Raw genomic sequence first — 21,601 nt, 5'->3', positions numbered from 1 at the left:
GTGGCAGGTGCTTGCTACTCTGGAGGTTCTGGAAACTAAGATCCCAGAGGAACCTGCGATTCCTAAGCTTAACAAGGTATACGAGGACAGGGTAGTACCTCAGACTTTCCCGGTTCCCGTTAAGATGGCAAATATTATTATGAACGAATGGAAGCGATTAGGTTTGCCCTTTCCCCCTTCTTCTTCTTTTAAAAAACTGTTCCCCTTTCCGGACTCTCAGCTTGAGCTGAGGGGGACCATCCTTAAGGTGGATGGGGCTATCTCTATGCTTGTGAAGCGGATGACTATTCCCCTCAAGGATAGTTTGTTGTTTAAGGAGCCCATGGATAAAAAGCTGGAAAACATGTTGAGAAAGATGTTTCATCACATGGGGTTTGTTTTTCAGCCAGCAGCGGCTGCAACATATTGGTGTGAATCCCTGTGTGAAATGGTCGAGGGGGAGACCTCTATCGACGAGATACAGGAGAAGATTAAGGTACCGAAGGTCGCCAATTCTTTAATCTGTGATGCCAATATGCAAATTATTCGCCTGAATGCTAAGGTGTCAGGTTTTTCTGTTTTAGCTCTGTGGCTAAAATCTTGCTCTTTGGATATGACCTCTAATTCAAGGCTGTTGTCCCTGCTTTTTCAAGGGAAGATCCTGTTTGGTCCAAGGTTGGATTCGATCATATCCACAGTTACAGAAGGCAGGGGAGCGTTCCTACCGCTACTTTTCGTCCCTTTCGTGCAGACAAGGCCCAGCGCCAGCAACCCACCACAAACGTTGACCAGTCCAAGGGATCTTGGAAGCTGGCTCAATCTTGGAACAAGTCTAAGCAGAGCAAGAAGCCTGCCGAGATGAATTCGGCATGAAGGGGCGGCCCCAGACCAGTCTCCAGATTATGTAGGGGGCAGATTATCTCTATTCTCAGATGCATGGTTGCAGGACATTCAGGACCCTTGGGTTCTAGAAGTTGTCTCCCAGGGTTACAGGATAGGGTTCAGATCCCATCCGCACGAGGGCAGATTCCTCCTGTCAAACCTGTCTTCAAGACCAGAGAAGCGAGAGGCCTTTCTAGAGTGTGTGAGAGATCTCGCCTCTCTCAGGGTCATCATACCAGTACCCCTAGCAGAAAGGGGTCTTGGGAACTATTCCAACCTTTTTGTGGTTCCAAAGAAGGAGGGCACGTTCTGCCCGATTCTTGGCCTAAAGTGTTTAAACAAGTTTCTGAGTGTTCCATCGTTCAAAATGGAAATAATCAGATCTATTCTGCCCCTAGTTGAAGAGGGACATCTTCCAGTTTGTAGCCCTTCTCTTTGGTCTGGCAACAGCACCGAGAGTCTTCATGAAGGTTCTGGGGGCGCTTCTTGCAGTGGCCAGATCCAGGCGCATTGCAGTGGCACCATACCTGGACAACATCCTAGTTCAGGCGCTGTCACTCAGCCTCACATAGGATCATTTGAGGGCTCTTCTTCTTCTGCTCCAATCTCACGGTTGGAAGATCAACTCAGGAAAGAGTTCCCTGGTTCCCAGAACAGGGTGGAGTTCCTGGGCACGATAATAGACTCTATGTCCATGAAGATATTTCTCACAGATCAGTGACACAGGAAGCTTGCATCCACCTATCTTGCCCTTCAGTCCTCCACAAGCCCATTGGTGGCTCAATGTATGGAGGTGATAGGTCTCATGGTTTCAAACATAGATGTTGTCCCATTCGCCAAGTTCCATCTTAGACCTCTTCAATTGTGCATGTTGAGTCAGTGGAACGGCGGTCATTCAGATTTATCACAGCTGATATCCATGGATGCTCTGACTCGGAACTCCCTTTCTTGGTGGATTTGTCCAGAGCAACTGTTCATGGGGACATCCTTCTTGAGATCATCCTGGGAGATTGTGACCATGAACACCAGTCTGACGGATGGAGGCTGTTTGGGGTGCCAGGAAGGCACAAGGAAAGTGGTCCAGGGAGGAGTCTCTCCTTTCGATCAACATCTTAGAACTACAAGCAATATACAATGCTCTGAAGGCATAGCCTTCTCTGGAAGGCATGGCCTTCTCTGGGGTCTGTCAGTTTCATCAGATTCCAGACCGACAACATTACCTTGGTGGCTTATATCAACCATCAGGGGGGTACACAGAGCCTCCTCGTGATGAGGGAGGTCTCTCAGATACTGGAGTAGGCGGAGTCCCACGACTGCTCACTCTCATTGGTTCACATTCTAGGTGTGGACAACTGGGAAGCGGACTTTCTCAGCAGGCAATCTTTCCATCCGGGGGAATGGTCTCTTCACCCTGAGGTGTTTGCGGAGATTTGTCTCAGATGGGGTATGCCGGAGATAGATCTCATGGCGTCCAGACTCAATTACAAGCTACCTCGATATGGGTCGAGGTCCAGGGATCCCCAGGCAGAGCTGATAGATGCCTTAGTGGTTCCTTGGGGATTCAGCCTAGCTTACCTTTTGCCACTGTTACCACTTCTACCTCGTGTAGTGGCATGCATCAAACAGGAGCGGGCCTCGGCCATACTGATTGCTCCTTCGTGGCCACGTAGGATGTGGTTTGTGGATCTGGTGGGGATGTCATCCTCTCTGCCGTGGAGGTTACCCTGTCGCAGGGACCTGCTGGAACAGGGTCCCTTTCAACATCGAAATCTAGATTCTCTGAGGCTGACTGCATGGAGATTGAACACCTAGTCTTAGCCAAGAGAGGCTTTTCTGAACGTGTGATTGATACACAAATTCAGACAAGGAAGAAAGTCACTCGTCGCATCTATCATAAAGTGTGGAGGACTTATTTGTCCTGGTGTGAGAAGCATGGATATCCTTGGCATAAGGTTCTATCCTTTCTTCAAGATGGTTTGGAGAAGGGTCTTGCCACTAGTTCCTTAAAGGGACATATTTTGGCATTATCAGTTTTGTTGCATAGGAGACTAGCTGAGCTCCCTGACATCCAATTTTTGGTTCAGGCTCTGTCTAGGATCAGGCCTGTCTTTAGACAGCTGGCTCTGTCTTGGAGCTTAAACTTAGTCCTTAAAGGGATACTAAACCCAATTTTTTTCTTTCATGATTCGGATAGAGCATGAGATTTTAAGCACCTTTGTAATTTACTCCTATTATCAATTTTTCTTTGTTCTCATGCTATCTTGATTTGAAAAGGCAGTACTGTAAGCTTTAGAGCCAGACCATTTTTTGTTCAGCACATGGGTAGCACTTGCTGATTTGTGGCTAAATGTAGAAAACCAATCAGTAGCTCTACCAAGGTGCTGAACTAAAAAATGGGCCGGCTCCTAACCTTTTATTACTGCTTTTTTCAAATGAAGATAACATGAGAACAAAGAAAAATTGATAATAGGAGTAAATTAGAAAGTTGCTTAAAAAATCTGAATCATGAAAGAAAACATGTGGGGTTAGTATCCCTTTAAGGTTTTGCAGAGGGTTCTGTTTGAACCTATGCATTCCTTAGACATTAAGATTCTGTCCTGGAAGGTTCTCTTCCTGTTGGCTTTTGCATCAGCACGCAGAGTATCTGAACTAGCTGCCTTGCAAAGTGATCCTCCTTATCTGGTGTTTCATGCAGATAAGGCTATACTTCACACTGGGTTGGGGTTTCTCCCCAAGGTGGTGTCTAACCGTAACATCAATCAGGAAATAGTTGTTCCTTCTTTTTGTCCTAACCCTTCTTCTTCTAAGGAGAGGTTACTTTATAACCTGGATGTGGTTCTTGTCTTGAAGTTTTATCTTCAGGCTACAAAGGATTTCAGACAGTCTACATCTCTTTTTGTGGTGTATTCTGGGAAGCGCAAGGGGCAAAGGGCCTCTGCTACTTCTTTGTCTTTTTGGTTGAGGAGCTTGATTCGCTTGGCTTATGAGACAGCGAGACATAAGCCTCCTCAGAGGATCACGGCTCATTCTACTAGAGCTGTGGCTTCTTCTTGGGCCTTCAAGAATGAGGCCTCTATGGAGCAGATTTGTAAGGCGGCTACCTGGTCCTCCTTACACACTTTTGCAAAGTTTTACAAATTTTACATTTTTGCTTCTGCAGAAGCTGTTTTTGGGAGAAAGGTTTTGCAGGCTGCGGTGCCCTCCCAATAGTAATGAATGAAGCCATAGACTCTCCTCCCCATTAGATGGAAAACATAAATTATGCCTACTTGATAATTTCATTTCCATCGAGGGAAGGAGAATCCACGGCTCCCGCCCATTTCTCCATTGGGCAGGCCTAAATTTCATCATCTTCTGGCACCATTTATACCCTGATATTTCTCCTACTGTTCCTGGTTCCCTCTGCAGAATGACTGGGGGATTAGGGAAGTGGAGGAGGCATTTAAGCCTGTGGCTGTGGTGTCTTTGCCTTCTCCTGGTGGCCAGGTTCTTAATTCCCAATAGTAATGAATGAAGCCATGGACTCTCCTCCCTTTGATGGAAATGAAATTATCAGGTAAGCATAATTTATGTTTTTTTCATTTTTGGATGGGTTTTTTTTTTTTTTTAGATTAGGGCTTGGGCATTTCATAAAAGAGCTGAATGCCTTTTTAAGGGCAGGAAAAAGAGCTAAATGCCCTTTTAAGGGCATTGCCCATACAAATGCCAATGGGTAGATTAGGTTTTACTTTATTTTTATTTTGTGGGTTTGCGGGGTGGGGGTTTGTATACTGTTAGGGGGTTTTTGTTTTGTAGCAAAAGAGCTGTTAACTGTAGGGCAATGCCCTACAAAATGCCCTTTAAAGGGCCCTTGGTAGTTTATTCTAGATTAGGGTTTTTTATTTTGGGATGTTTAATTTTTATTTTTTAAAAGGGTATTAGAATAGGAATAATTTTTATTGTTTTGGATAATTTTGTTTGTTATTTTTTGTAATGGTAGGTTTTCATATTTTTTGTAATTTTATTTTTTTTAATGTGAGGTTTTAGTGTAAGGCAGATTAGGTTTTATTTCACAGGTAAGTTTGTATTTATTTTAACTAGGTAATTAGTAAATAGTTAATAACTATTTACTAACTAGTCTACCTAGTTAAAATAAATACAAACTTACATGTGAAATAAAAATAAAACCTAAGATAGCTTAAATATAACTATTAGTTATATTGTAGCTAGCTTAGGTTTTATTTCACAGGTAAGTTTGTATTTAGTTTCCAATAGATATTATTTAGTTAATAATTGTAAGTTTAATTTAGCTATATTTTAATTATGTTAAAGTTAGGAGGTGTTAGGGTTAGGATTACGTTAGGGTTAGGGTTACAGTTAGGTTTAGGGTTAGGCTTAGGGTTACGTTGGGGTTAGGTTTAGGGGTTAATATAGTTTAATTTAGGTTGTTGCGATGTGGGGGGCTGGCGGTTTAGGGGTTAATATTTTTTAGTGGTAGTGATGTGGGAGGCCAGAGGTTTTGGGGTTAATAGATTTATTATAGTGTGGGCAATGTTGGGGTGCAGGGGAATAGGGGTTAATAACTTTAGTATAGTGGAGGCAATATTGGGAGCAGCAGATTAGGGGTTAATAGCTTTATTTAGGTGGCGGCAATATAGGGGGCGGCAGATTAGGGGTTAATAAAATTATGTAGGTGGCAGTGATGTCAGTAGGGGGCAGATTAGGGGTGGTTAGACTCAAGGTTTATGTTAGGGTGTTAGGTTTAAATGTTATTTTTTCCCCCATAGACATCAATGGGGCTACATTACAGAGTTTTTCTTTCCGCGATCACAGGTGTTAGGCTTTTTTCTGACCCTCTCTCCCCATTGATGTCTATGCGGAAAGCGTGCACGAGCACGTCAAAACAGCGATTGGATTGTGTGCGGTATGGAGCTCAACGCAGCCATATCGCACGCACAAGCCCGCTGTTTCAAAACTTGTAATGGCTGCGCTATAGAGGGTTACATAACGCAACTTTTGTTGCATTCGTTTATTTTTCTATAGCGTGCATAACTCGTAATTTAGGTGTTTATATTTTCTCAGTTTTCCAATTGTATAGCGTTTTGTAGTATATCATTATTTTTCAGTAATGGTTACAAATCAGAGATCAAAATCAAATCAGAAATACTATATAATTCAGTACTTAACTTATATTTTGAATAGGGCCATAAGTTCTCCATGATTTATTGGCAGCAGAGTACAAAATCAAACCTAAATCTGACTCTTTGATAGATGATCTTGATTTTTTATACTATTTTTTAGACATGCAGAAAATTGTCTGCTTTTCCAATGGTGCTTGAAAATACTGGATTCTTGACAATTTTTCTTGTATTTATTGATTAGAACATGAACATAGCTTTGTGTAGAGCTTGTAAGTGAGAAGAGTGACACATTTTTGTACTAATACATTTGTGAATTAATGACATATAAAAATATCTTGTGCTCAGGTGGAGAGGTAAGGATTTAAAATTAACCTCCTGGATGCCATAATTTGCAACAATTTAGAAGTGTGACAAAGGGTTAAAGTGACATTTGGACCATGTAACATTTTACATGTCCTTAAACTTTGCATGCAACACAAAATTCTTGATAGAATTATTGATAGTAGAAATCAAAACCACTATATTTTAGCTGTAATTAACAAATGAGATATGTAGCATTTTATTTATAATTTATAGATTTAATTATAATGTAACTTTTGTATTCATGAGATGATTTATATGAATCCTTTTCTCATAACTTAATTTTCTTATATTTTTTTATAGCCAACTTCTTTATGAATTCTATGCTTGCATTCCTCCCGTGAAACTACAGCAACAAAAAGTGCAATCTCTGAATGAAATAGTCCGCAGCAACTTGTTTAAGAAACAAGGTACTGAATATATTGTGATTAATTTAATTGTACTAGGCCAATTACACAGTCTCCATAGCAAAATGCATCACTCTAGATTATTTTTATGTCCGTTTAAATGTAAATGAGTGCTATTTAGGATAAGATGGTATATCTATATTTAACTTTATGTGAAATGTGTAGGGTATATTGTTTGGGAATTAAACTGTGCTGTGATGGACAATTTAGTCTCTATTATTTTATCCAACCACTAAAATTGCAGTTATACTATTTTTTTACAGCCATACAATAAAACTTATATAGGTTACCCATTTCACATAAATTGCATTATTCACTAGCATTGCTAGACTGCATTGTAAAATGACTGCATAATTAATCCTAAAGACCTCCCTATAGGTTTTACTAATCTTAAACAAAATACTCATAAAAGCCAATCAATTGATGGTGCATAACACTTTAAAACTTAGAAACATAACGTTTGATGGAAGATAAGAAAATAGACTCAAAAAGTCTGTTCACATTCCCTATAAAGTATTAGCTTAATTAGTTTGTAGGATAGCCTTATGCTTATTTCAAGAATTCTTGAAGTCCCCCTGTTTTTGTCTTTAACACATCTAAAAGAAGTGTAATCCATGAATCAACCATTCTTTTCTGTGATGAAGAGCTTCATAAAATTACTCTTGTATCTGTTACCCTTCAACTTGATATCTTGTCCCCTAGTTCTAGAGTTGTTCCTTTTGTGAAAAATTCTTTCAGTCTAGCCCCTAATATCCACTATACAGCTTGTTGAACATCACATTACAAATCCATGGGAATTCATATGAAGATGCCCCCCCCCCCCTATTGTAGCTATAACAGTCACCAACCATCAGGGAAGGATTTCCACAAGATTTTGGAGTGTGTCTGTGGGAATTTATGCCCATTCAGCCAAAAGAGCATTTGTGAAATTTTGCATCGATGTTGGATTAAAAGGTCTGACGTGCAGCCAGTGTTCTAGGTCATCAGAAAGGTGTTCAATGGGGTTGAGGTCAGTGCTCTGTGCAGGCCATTTGAGTACCTCCACACCAAACATCTCAAATCATGTCTTCATGGATTTTACTTTGTGCACGGGGCACAGTTATGCTGGAACAGGAAAGGGTGTTACTCAAGCTGTTGCCACAAAGTTGGAAGCACCCTATAGGCTAATATGTCTTTGTATCCTGTGGCATAGATATGACCTTTCACTGGAACTAGGAGTCATAAAAACAAACCCTGATAAACATCCACATTTCCTAATCCCTCCTCCACCAAACTTTTCAAAATAATAGCCCTTACAATTAGCAAAGCAGATCTAGTAGGGCTAACAATTCACAAACTGACTTGTGGCAAAGGTGGAATCCTATAACAGTGCCATGTTTAAAGTCACTAAACTCACTTTTCAGTACAGCACATTGTACTGCCAATGTTTGTTTATGGAGATTTCATGGTTATGTGTTGGATTTTATGCACCTGTGCATTGGGTTTGGCATCTGAAACACCTGAACTCAATAATTAGTAAGGGTGTAAACATAGTTTTGGCCATATAGTTTACTTAAAAGTTTTTACCATATCACATATTCTCCTCTCCTCTAAGCTATACATGTTTAGGTCATTGAGTGTGTCTTTGTAATTATGTTTTAGACAATGTACCATTTTAGTATCACTCCTTTAAAATATATTCTTTATATTTTTCTGACCTCCAAAACTGCAGACAGTTTTCAAAATGAGGCCTGACTGGTGATGTATTAAGTGGCATATTCCTGCTACAAATACCTCTAAATATACAGCAACAAATTATTTTGGTATTGTTTACCAAATGTAATCATGTGGGGGTAAAACTGACCATTAAAAAGTTCAAATAAATAAGTAATGCATGCATACAAGCAAACATACATTTTGAGGGCAAAGGGTAGCTATTAATTTGCAATAGTGAATTTTGCTCATGCTCAGTGGTGCAATCTAGATTTAATACTGCTAAGAATAGTAGTCTGGTATAGACAAGCTTTTATAACTTCCAGTTGCTGCTTATCTCTTACAAATAAATAATGCGTTAGGAGGAAGACTTAAAGCCAGTTTACAAGTGGAGTGCTATTTTTAGCGCTCCCGTTATAGTGCTGTCTGTGTGTGTCGGACATTACAAGTTTAAAGTAAAAAGCTTTTACTTGCTCGCTAACCAGCTTACTTCTAGTGCAATTAGAATACAGTGACAGTGCTAACGTATTCCCCATAGAGGTTGAAGGAGCAAGAAAAGTGGGAAAAAAACTAACACCCATACTTGCATGCTAACCCAAATTGCCATAAGCCCCCTACTCTAATAACCCTAAAAGTCCCCACTACACTCTTAACCCCAAAACCACCACAAACCACCATTTCAAAGTAACCCACTAAACTATTAACCCCTAAACCACCACAACTCCCATTGCAAAATAACCCACTACACTATTAACCCCTAAACCTCCACAACCCCCATCACAAAGTAACTCACTACACTATTACTTTTTCAACAGCCGCAACCCCCATCGCAAAGTAACCCACTACACCATTAAAGCCTAAACAGCCGCAACCCCATTGCAAAGAAACCCCTAAACCACCACAACCCCCATTGCAAAGTAACACATTACACTATTAACTCCTAAACCATCACAGTCCCCATCACAAACTAACCCACTACACTATTAACTGGTAAACCGCCACAACCTCCACTACCATCTAAACCCCCTATCCTAACACCCAATAGGAGTTATTAATATTTCACATTCCAATGTTCTTCACATACAGGAAAATTGTATTTTTATTTTAAATAGATATATTATATCTATCTATCCATCCCTATACCAGTATATATTTGTTTTACATTATATATATATATATATATATATATATATATATATATATATATATATATATATATATATATATATATATATATAAAGTATATAGGATACAGCACACACCAACCTTTCAATGACCTGGTGCTCTGCTTGAAATACACATGCATGAAATACAGATAATCCCCACGCCTGGCTTCAGCGTATCCAGGGTTATCAAAAATATATATATATATCTTCTTTTTTATATGTGAAAAACATTGGAATGTAAAATATGCATAAAGTGCATCAGATTTCACACTGTAGATCTAATGCGGTGTCAGGTTAGTGCACATGAATAATTAGTTATCATAAGAATCATTATGTAACTTCCTCTTTCTTCTGTCTTACCACCATCCACTAACTTTCTCTCTTACTCTACTTGCAACATCCTCAGAAGCCCCCAGAAAACTGCCACCTTACAGGAATTTAAATGACTTGGATCTCACAGGCTTTTCTGCTCAACTGAAACCTCTACTCTCCAACATTTTATCCCTCTCTTGCCCAGACCTTGTGTCCTTACAGTACACTCAACGAAAGCCATGGCACACTAAACAGCTCTGCTATCTTCAAAGATGTTCACAAACTGCTAAACATCAGTGTAGATAAATCACACACTCGTGCTGATTTCCTGCACTTACAATTTATCCTCAGGTCATACAGCTCTTCCCTCAGGCTGACCAAACAAGAATATTTTTCATCCCTTATGTTAACTCATGCATCCAACCCCAGAAGACTGTTCTCAACTTTTAACTCCTTTCAATGTCCGCCTGCATCTCCACCCACTACCAAACTCACTGCTCAGATTATTGCTGATCACTTCAAAAATTGGCACAATTAGAACAGACATCTCTCCCTCACACCCTTCAAACCTAGCCCTCCTATCCACCCCTTCTATTAACACAACTGTCTGCTACTTTCCTCCATTAACAGAGGAAGAAGTCCTCATACTCCTATCTTCTGCTTATCACACAACCTGTCCACTTGACTCTATTTCACTCTCTCTGCTTCTCTAACCCCTGCCCTAACTCATCTCTTTAACCAACCTCTCACCACTAGTGCATTTCCTGATACTTTCAAGCATGCGTCAATCACATCAATTCTAAAAAAGGCCCAGCTTGACCTTTTCAACCCTTATAACTATTGTCTGGTTTCCTTAATTCCCCTTGCCTCCAAATTATTGGAACTACTAGTCTATAATCACTAATTTTCTCTCAAATAACTCCTTACTTATTCTACTACAGTCTGGTTTCTACCCTCAGCACTCAACAGAAACCGCTCTTACTTAAGTAACAAATGATCTGCTATCAGTTAAAGCAAAGGGACACTATTCCTTATAATATCTTCTGCATTTATTTGCTGCTTTTGATACAGTTGACCATCCACACATTTGATGTCTGAGACACAGCCCTCTCCGGGCTTGCTTCATATCTCTCAAACCTCTCATTTATAGCTTCCTTTAACAGCATATCCTCTTATCCTTTACCCCTCTCAGTTGGAGTACCATAAAGCTCTGTCTTGGGTCCCTTGCTTTTTTTCTCTCTATACATCTACCCTTGGAAAACTTCCAAGTTTATCTTTCAGTACCACTTATACACTGATGATACCCAAATCTATCTTTCCTCTCCTGATATCTCTCCCTCTTTACACTGTCTCTGCAATTTCTTCTGGGATTTCAATGAACTACCTCCAACTCAGTCTGTCTAAAACTGAGCTGGTTCTTTTTCCCCTTTTCTCCAACACCTGACATTTCTCTTACAGTTGAAGTCTCTATTTTTAACACCTTAACCCAGGTCTGTCTGTCTAGTTGGCACACTTGACTCTGAACTCAAATTCAATACACATATACAAGCGCTTACCAAATCCTGCTCTGCAAACCTCTGCAGCATTTTCATAATTCAACCTTTCTTTACTCAAGAAACTTTAAAAAATAATAATTAATTCCCTCATTTTGTCATGCATTGACTACTGCAATCTACGTCTAAATTGCCTTCCCAAACACTGCCTCTCCCCCCTCCAATCTATTATGAATGCTTCAGCTAGACTCATCCACCTAAGTCGCTGATCTACTTCAGCTGCTCTACTCTGCAATTCTCCACACTGACTCCCCATACACTCCAGAATACAATTCAAATTATTACCCTAACCTATAAAGCACTTAACATCCTCACTCCCAACTATATTTTCTTTAATTTCCAAATGCTTTCTGACCCGTCCTCTTTGATGAACCTCTGACCTAAGTCTCTCCCGCCTCCAAGACTACTTACATGCTGCTCTTGTCCTCTAGAAGTCTCTACCCTGCTCCATAATACACAACCTTGTATATCTTCAGTCACTCGTTGAAAGCCCATCTATTCAGAGAGGCTTACCATCTCTCCTCTGTTTTTCATTCTACCCAAAACAAATCTTGAACTGCCTTGACCCACTTCTACAACCCACATGACAAGCTACTTCAAATCTTATGTCTCTGCAACTTCAACCTGTAGACTGTAAGCTCTTCAGAGTAGGGCCTTTTTTGTCTTGTACTGTATATTGTTTAATCTGTTATGTTTTTGTATCTTATCACAAATCCTTTTCATTGTATACCCCTATCCCTGTACTCAGCGCTACAGAATTTTGTGACGCTATAAAAAGAATTATAATAATAATTATGTTAATAATAATAATAACAATAAAACAATTTAAAATGTGTGTGTATATATATACAGTATACCCCTCACATTTTTGTAAATATTTTATTATATCTTTTCATGTGACAACACTGAAGAAATTACACTTTGCTACAATGTACAAGTAGTGAGAGTACAGCCTGTATAACAGTGTAAATTTGCTGTCCCCTCAAAATAACTCAACACACAGCCATTAATGTCTAAACCATTGGCAACAAAAGTGAGTACACCCCTATGTGGAAATGTCCAAATTGGGCCCAAAGTGTCAATATTTTGTGTGTTCACCATTATTTTCCAGCACTGCCATAAGCCGCCAGGGCATGGAGTTCACCAGAGCTTCACAGGTTGCCACTGGAGTCCTCTTACACTCCTTCATGAAGACATCACTGAGCTGGTGGATGTTAGAGACCTTGCGCTCCTCCACCTTCCATTTGAGGATGCCCCACAGATGCTCAATAGGGTTTAGGTCTGGAGACATGCTTGGCCAGCCCATCACCTTTACCCTCAGCTTCTTTAGCAAGGCAGTGGTCATCTTAGAGGTGTGTTTGGGGTCGTTATCATGTTAGAATACTGCCCTGTGGCCCAATCTCCGAAGGGAGGGGATCATGCTCTGCTTCAGTATGTCACAGTACAAGTTGGCATTCATGGTTTCCTCAATGAACTGTAGCTCCCTAGGACCGGTAGCACTCTTGCAGGCCCAGACCATGACATTCCCATCCCCATGCTTGACTTATCTTTGTACTCCTCAACTGGTTGCCGCCACACCATCTGAACCAAATAAGTTTATCTTGGTCACATCGGACCACAAGTCATGGTCCAGTAATCCATTTTCTTAGTCTGCTTGTCTTCAGCAAACTGTTTGCAGACTTTCTTGTTCATCATCATTAGAAGAGGCTTCCTTCTGGGACGACAGCCATGCAGACCCATTTGTTGCAGTGTGCGGCGTATGGTCTGAGCACTGACAGACTGACCCCCCAACCCTTCAACCTCTGAAGCAATGCTGGCAGCACTCATACGTCTATTTCCCAAAGACAACCTCTGGATATGACATTGAGCACGTGCACTCAACTTCTTTGGTCGACCATGGCGAGGCCTGTTTTGAGTGGAACCTGTCCTGTGAAACCGCTGTATGGTCTTGCCCACCATGCTGCAGCTCAGTTTCAGGGTCTTAGCAATCTTCTTATAGCCTAGGCCATCTTTAGGTAGAGCAACAATTCTTTTTTCAGGTCCTCAGAGAGCTCTTTGCTATGAGGTGCCATGTTGAACTTCCAGTGACCAGTATGAGAGAGTGTGAGAGCGATAACACCAAATTTAACACACCTGCTCCCCATTCACACCTGAGACCTTGTGACACATAAGAGTCACATGACACCGGAGAGGGAAAATGGCTAATTGGACCCAATTTGGACATTTCCACTTAGGGGTGTACTCACTTTTGTTGCCAATGGTTTAGACATTAATAGCTGTGTGTTCAGTTATTTTGAGGGGACAGCAAATTTACACTGTTTTTTGAGGGGACAGCAAATTTACACTGTTATACAGGCTGTACACTCATTACTTCACATTGTAGCAAAGTGTCATTTCTTCAGTGTTGTCACATGAAAACTTAATAAAACTTAATAAAATATTTACAAAAATGTGAGGGGTGTACTCACTTTTGTGAGATACTGTATATATACATATATATAATTTTATATATATATATATATATTTATATATATATATATATATATATATATATATATATATATATATATATATATATATATATATATATATAAATTGAAAATGGCAGGCACTCTCACTTAATGGTCAGTTACCAGGGTATCCAGCTTGGAAAATTACATCTCAAAAGAACCCATACAGAAGTTGTGGTAGCGAAGCAACACTCACTAGATTTGAAATTTAAAGCAAACAACTTTTTACTTTTCACACTACTGTAATATATATATATAAAAGTAGAACATTGGGGATGAAAAAGCACTAATTCTACAGTTTTGACAGATGTGCATAACATATGCTGTACATAAACAATGCTGTATAAAAGGTTTTAACCACAAATGCTAGGATATTATAAACGGATTCCTGATTTATGTTTTTTGAATAAATATAAACCAGCTAAATATCTGGTAGGTGTATATATACACGCACACTACGAAGATTAAATATAGACAGAAGATCTAATGTCTCTATATACAGTTCATATATAGTTAGTAGAAATTCCAAGATGTAAATTAGTATAGGAATATCCCAGAGGAGTACTGTACTTCTGGAATGCCTACTTACAGGATCTGACCTCAATCCTATGAGGTAAGTGGTCGGCACTGGGGGATAACACTCTTAGTGTGCACCTCTGGTAGCTCTTTGTTCCAAGGCTTCGTTTTTTTGGTGGTAAACGATCCCTCCGGTGTGTCTTGTAGTATGGTAAAATTCCCAAAATGGTTAATAGCTCCTAGACCTTGGTTTTTCTTATGTATTTATCTGCACAGATGACAGGATCCTCCCTGTGCCTCCAGCAGTATGATAGACTTCCAGATTTTGCTCTCACCAGTGGATATATGGACAGAGCGGAAACAAAAAGCCACAATAGTGTGATATAGTAAAAACAAATTTATTTTACATAAAAAAGTTTAAAAATGCCTGCTTACATTATTCAACATCAATAATGTATGTGGTTTTTATTGAGCCTTTTAAATAAAGAGTCAGTTTTTTCTTTCAGTTGGTATAATAGATACTTCTAATTATACAGCTTACATATAAATTCAGGACCGAATGCTGGTAGGCTAACTGACTAGTGTACCTAGTCACAGTTATGAAAGATCATAGTTTAGTAATGGCCTAACACGTTTCCAAGGATATCAAATAGCTCCTTCTTCATCAGAGACTTCTACTGATTGGCGGCTCGTTGTCTAGTTTAAATCTATAATGGCGGTTCGCTTCCGTGTTCTTAGCTGAACCGCCCTTGGTTAGTAGCGGTCACATGATCGTTATGCGGAAGAACTAATAATACAGGTCGAAATCAAATCACGTGCTCTAATGTTTGTATATATTGTAGAACGATTGTGATGTGTTTCGTAATGGAATGATTTAAGTATAGATGGAACTTGATTGAATTGAACACCAGAGGTGGATTTTAACAAAGTGCACTGGTGTTCTGCCATTTATATCTGATTAATAAATTTTGGGATTTATAAAGTTTTTTGAAATTAAATAATCTCATCATACGGTACCAATATTAGGCGTTTGATCATTAAATTTACACAAAATGATTAATTCCGTTTCTAAACGTTGAATCAAGCGATCGGATAATTATAGGGTATTAAAGAATATATCATTCTGTACTTGGTAGGAAATCAAAAATAGCAAAGTACTTATAGGCACAAAGTATTTGTATTTTATTGAACTGCTTACATGACCCCAAATTTGTACTTTTATCATTACAAAATACAAATTCATGCTCATGAACTTTTTTGGAAAACTAAGGATAATTTATTATTTCTACACTAAATTTATATTTTGGTTGGATTCTCTAAAAGATTGAGCTAAAACAAATATAAATATTTAAAAATTACATATATATGAGAGGTCCAGTTTTCATCCTAAAATCCATTCATACATGAACAGATGTAAAATATTTTTTAATAATAACATATTTAAAAATACTAAAATAACATCTTAAAATCCATAGATGTTATTTTAGTATTAGTATTATTTTAGTATTTTTGCAGCTTTTAATTTCCTCTCTATCCATATATGCACTGGGGAGAGAAAATTCTGGAAGTCTATCATACTGCAGGAGGCACAGGGAGGATCCTGTCATCTGTGCAGATAAATCCATAAGAAAAACCAAGGTCTAGGAGCCATTAACCATTTGGGAATTTTACCTTACTACAAGAAGCACCGGAGGGATTGCTTACCACCAAAAAATGAAGCCTTGGAACAAAGCTATCAGAGGTGCACACTAAGAGTGTTATCCCCCAATGCCGACCACTTACCTCATAGGATTGAGGTCAGATCCTGTAAGTAGGCATTCCAGAAGTACTCCTCTGGGATTTTCCTATACTAATTTACATCTTGGAATTTCTACCAACTATATATGAACTGTATATAGAGACATTAGATCTTCTATCTATATTTAATCTTTGTGTGTGCGTATATATACACCTACCAGATATTTAGCTGGTTTATATTTATTTAAAAACCATAAATCAGGAATCCATTTATAATATCCTAGCATTTGTGGTTAAAACCTTTTATACAGCATTGTTTATGTACATCATATGTTATACACATCTGTCAAAACTGTAGAATTAGAGCTTTTTCATCCCCATTGTTTTCTTTTTTTTCTGTATACACATTCCACAAGATTGCATAAGATTTTTTTGTTAATATTCACATCTTATTTTTGAGTTAAGCTGCTTAATTTCTTAATTTCTCCTGTAATTATTTTTGTTGAGGTTTGTGATCCAATGTATATATATAGGTATATATTTATTTATACATACATATTTATATATATATATATATATATATATATTTCTGTCCTATTTTTTGCGCCTACATTTTGTCTCCTCTTCTTGTCCAATATATATATATATATATATACTGTATATATATATATATATATATATATACTGTATATATATATATATATATATATATATATAGCTCATTGGAATTGTGTATCGGCTAGATTACGAGTTTTGCGTTATGAGCGAAAAAGCAGCGTTATGGCTCTTTTTCACTACCGCTGGTATTACGAGTCTTGCAGGTATATCTGTACCGCAAACTTTTTTGGCCGTAACGCGACGTAACTACCGCAGCTTTCAAAACGTCCTTTTTCAATGGGACTTCCATAGCGCCCGTATTTAAGAGTTTGCCTGTCCGGCCAAAAAGTGAGCGATATAGCCAATACCGTCAAGATCCATACCGTAAACTGAAAAGCAGTAGTTATGGGTTTTACGCTACAAAGCTGTAACATAAAACTCATAACTAAAGTGCTAAAAAGTACACTAACACCCATAAACTACCTATTAACCCCTAAACTGAGGTCCTCCCACATCGCAAACACTAAAATAAAATTATTAACCCCCAATCTGCCGCTCCCGACATCACCGCCACTATAATAAACATATTAACCCCTAAACTGCCGCACTCCCGCATCGCAAACACTAGTTAAATATTATTATTTTTATACGTTTTTATTGGATAAAATATAGGCATTATACATCAAAAACAAATGAAATGACTTCATACATCAAATATAGCAAACATGGTTGTATTTGCCTAGCTAAAAACCAGGGTTCAACTGTATGACATTTTGAGTGCGGAGCCAAGTGGGGCTGGCACAACTATTCATTTTGTTAGCATGTATCAGTATCAAGGTCTGTGTAACATAAATGCGCAATGGAACAGAAATAGTCATCCATTATCAAACATGAGCTACTGATAAGAGTAACCAAGGAGGAGAGGATAGAAAAGGCTAGGAGTGGGGGGGGGGGGGGAGGGAAGAGAGAAAAAAAAAAAAACGAAGAAGGGGAAAGAGGGGGACAAGTGCAGGGAGTGGGCCTGCAAGATGTGAGGGCCTCCGTTCCCGGTCAAAGTTATCTTGCCTACTACGTTAAGACTATTTTGAGGTGTATCTACTAATTTCCTAGCTGCTCTCCAGGGTCTACCTGACTGTTTCCCAGACCTCCCATATCTGCGTTTGCAGAAGTGATTTGTTTTGTTGGTTGAATATCGGGCCTTCCATAAGTTCTAAGTAGGTCATTATTTTATCTACGTCATTCCAAGTGGGGAGCGTTTTCTGTTTCCTAAGTCTGGCTATTGACAACTTTGCTGCAGTGAGCAAATATATGATGTTTTAATGTCCAAATGGAATAGTATAGTTTGTGGGGAGGTCCCTAAGAGGGGGTCTAGCTGTGTGCATTTACATGACATCTCTGTCCAGAAGGGCTGCAATGCTGGACACTCCCACCATATATGAACCGGCGATCCCACCAACCCACATCCTCTCCAGCACAATGGAGAGTTTAGAAGTGAGATCTTAAAAAGTTTGAGTGGTGTGAGGTGCCATTGTGTACAAATTATAGCATATAATTCTAGCAGGGTGATGCAGTGGAGGGCCTGCTTAGTGAGTGCAGCTGCTCTGGACCACTCCTCCTGTTCAGCATGGAAATGGAGGGCTCTCTCCCAAGCTATGATGTAAGCTGATTTGTAAAAAGTAGGGGAGTTTATCAGATCCCTGTATGAGATTGAGAGTGCTCGAGGGGTCTTAATGGCAGTAGCCCATCTTTTCTCCCAGTTAGTGGGTTCATGCAGTGGCCATTCCAGGAAGCCCCACAATTTCAATAAACTACGGAGTCTCCAAAATTCAAACCGCAAAATCTGCGGCGGATCATAATCAGAGAAAAATTGTGGTGTCATAATAAAACGCCCATTTGGAAACAAATCAGCTTTATAGTATATGCCATATTCTTGCCACAAATTTGGATGCAAATCTCTAAGAGCCGCTAATAGGCCTGTAAGGGAGTGAATAGGAGAAGGATGAGGGGCAAATTGTGGTAGCGAGCAAATTCTGTCCCAAAAGCAAAGGGCATGCAAAATAATTGTATTCTGAATCTTGTAGGAGGATCTAACGTGTTTGGGCAGCCATATAAGATCCGATAGCCTAAGCGAGCTATGTAGTGTTGCTTGTTCTAGCAACTGCCACTTACTATGACCTGATGTTACATTCCAAGGGAGAATGTGGGCTAGCCTGGAGGCTTCATGGTAGTAGGTTAAGCAACGGCTATTGCATTATTCTTGTGGCTACTCTAGAATGTTTATTCCTCCAGATATATCTATTGCATATTTGTTGAAATTTGCCTATAAGGGATTTAGGAATTGGTATTGGGAGTTAGCGAAACAGGTAAGTGAGTTTAGGAAGTAGAACCATCTTAAACGCTGCTATGCGCCCCATCCAGGAAATACATGGAACACTCCATTTGTCCGCACTTTCTTGAAAATGCTGCAATAAAGGGTAAAAATTAGCCTCCAGTATAGTGGATATGCTGCAAGAAAGGTACACTCCTTTACAAAAAGAAATAAACACTAAATTACACAAAATAAAAAAGAAATTATCAAATATTTAAACTAATTACACCTAATCTAATAGCCCTATCAAAATAAAAAAGCCCCCCCAAAATAAAAATAAACCTAGCCTAAACTAAACTGCCAATAGCCCTTAAAAGGGCCTATTGCAGGGCATTGCCGCAAATAAATCACCTCTTTTACCTGTAAAAAAAAATACAAACAACCCCCAACAGTAAAATCCACCACCCACACAACCAAACCCCCCAAATAAAATCCTATCTAAAAAACCTAATCTCCCCATTGCCCTGAAAAGGGCATTTAGCACTTTTTTAGCCCAAACCCTAAGCTAAAAATAAAACACACCCTATAAACCCTTAAAAAAACCTAACACTAACCCCCGAAGATCCACTTACAGTTTTTGTAGACCGGACATCCATCCTCAACGAAGCCGGGAGAAGTCTTCATCCAAGCGGCAAGAAGTCCTCAGTGAAGCCGGGAGAAGTCTTCATCCAAGTGGCAAGAAGTGGTCCTCCAGACCAGTGATTTTTAACCTTTTTTTGCCGTGGCACACTTTTTTACATTAAAAAATCCTGTGGCACACCACCATCCCAAAATTTAAAAAAAATCATGCATTGTAGCCTAATACAGCATATATATATACACATACACACAAACACACACATAATGTATGTATTGTGCTGTTATGCCATGCCTCCTACAAACTACCCCTGCACTGGGAGTAAAAAACAAGCAAAGTTTAAAAAATATGTCACACTGTTGTCAGTCTGCCGTGGCACACCTGAGGATCTCTCACGGCACACTAGTGTGCCACGGCACACTGGTTGAAAAACACTGCTCCAGACGGGCAGAAGTCTTCATCCATATGGCATCTTCTATCTTCATCCTTCTGATGCAGAGCGGCTCCATCTTCAAGACATCCGGCACGGAGCATCCTTTTCATCCGACGGCTCTTCAAGAATGAAGGTTCCTTTAAGGGACGTCGTCCAAGATGGCGTCTCTTGAATTCCGATTGGCTGATAGAATTCTATCAGCCAATCGGAATTCAAGGGACGCCATCTTGGATGACGAACCTTAAAGGAACCTTCATTCTTGTAGAGCCGTCAGAAGAAGAGGATGCTCCACTCTGGATGTCTTGAAGATGGAGCCGCTCCACGTCGGAAGGATGAAGATAGAAGATGCCTTCTGGATGAAGACTTATGCCCGTCTGGAGGACCACTTCTTGCGACTTGGATGAAGACTTCTCCCGGCTTCCTTGAGGATGGATGTCCAGTCTTTAAAAACTGTAAGTGGATCTTCGGGGGTTAGTGTTAGGTTTTTTTTTAAGGGTTTATTGGGTGGGTTTTATTTTTAGCTTAGGGTTTGGGCTGAAAAAGAGCTAAATGCACTTTTAAGGGCAATGCCCCTCCAAATGCCCTTTTCAGGGCAATGGGGAGCTTAGGTTTTTTAGATAGGGTTTATTTGGGGGGTTTGGCTGTGTGGGTGGTGGGTTTTACTGTTGGGGGGTTGTTTGCATTTTTTTACAGATAAAAGAGCTGATTTATTTTGGGCAATACCCCGCAAAAGGCCTTTTTAAGGGCTATTGGCAGTTTAGGCTAGGGTTTTTTTTATTTTGGGGCGCTTTTTTATTTTGATATGGCTATTAGATTGTAATTAGTTTAAATATTTGATAATTTCTTTTTTATTTTGTGTAATTTAGTGTTTATTATTTTTTGTACTTTAGATAATTGTATTTTGTTAATTTAATGTATTTAATTTTATTGCAATGTTAGGTTTTAGTGTAAGGCAGGTTAGGCTTTATTGTACAGGTAAATTTCTATTTATCTTAACTAGGTAGTTAGTAAATAGTTAATAACTATTTACTAACTAGTCTACCTAGTTAAAATAAATACAAACTTAGCTGTGAAATAAAAATAAAACCTAAGATAGCTACAATGTAACTATTAGTTATATTGTAGCTAGCTTAGGGTTTATTTTGCAGGTACGTTTTTAGTCTTAAATTGGAATTATTTAGGTATTAATAGTAATTTGTATTTAGATTTATTTTAATTATATTAAAGTTAGTGGGTGTTAGGGTTAGACTTAGGTTTAGGGGTTAATAACTTTAGTATAGTGGCGGCGACGTTGGGGCGGCAGATTAGGGGTTAATAAGTGTAGGTAGGTGGTGGCGATGTCGGGGGTGGCAGATTAGGGGTTAATAAGTGTAATGTAGGTGGCGGCGACAT

General features: G+C 39.2%; 1 protein-coding gene across 1 annotated transcript in view; it reads left to right on the top strand.

Moving 5' to 3' along the window:
* Positions 1-21,601, top strand: part of DOCK2 (dedicator of cytokinesis 2) — a 1,640,323-nt gene that overhangs the window by 605,938 nt on the left and 1,012,784 nt on the right. Inside the window, 1 exon segment of the mRNA XM_053718563.1 lies at positions 6,645-6,751. Within this exon segment, the coding sequence (XP_053574538.1) occupies positions 6,645-6,751 (107 nt within the window).

Source organism: Bombina bombina, chromosome 6 (genome assembly GCF_027579735.1).
Source record: "Bombina bombina isolate aBomBom1 chromosome 6, aBomBom1.pri, whole genome shotgun sequence".
Classification (NCBI taxonomy): domain Eukaryota; kingdom Metazoa; phylum Chordata; class Amphibia; order Anura; family Bombinatoridae; genus Bombina; species Bombina bombina.
Note: the sequence above shows the minus strand (reverse complement) of the source record. Positions and strands in the feature narration are given on the sequence as shown.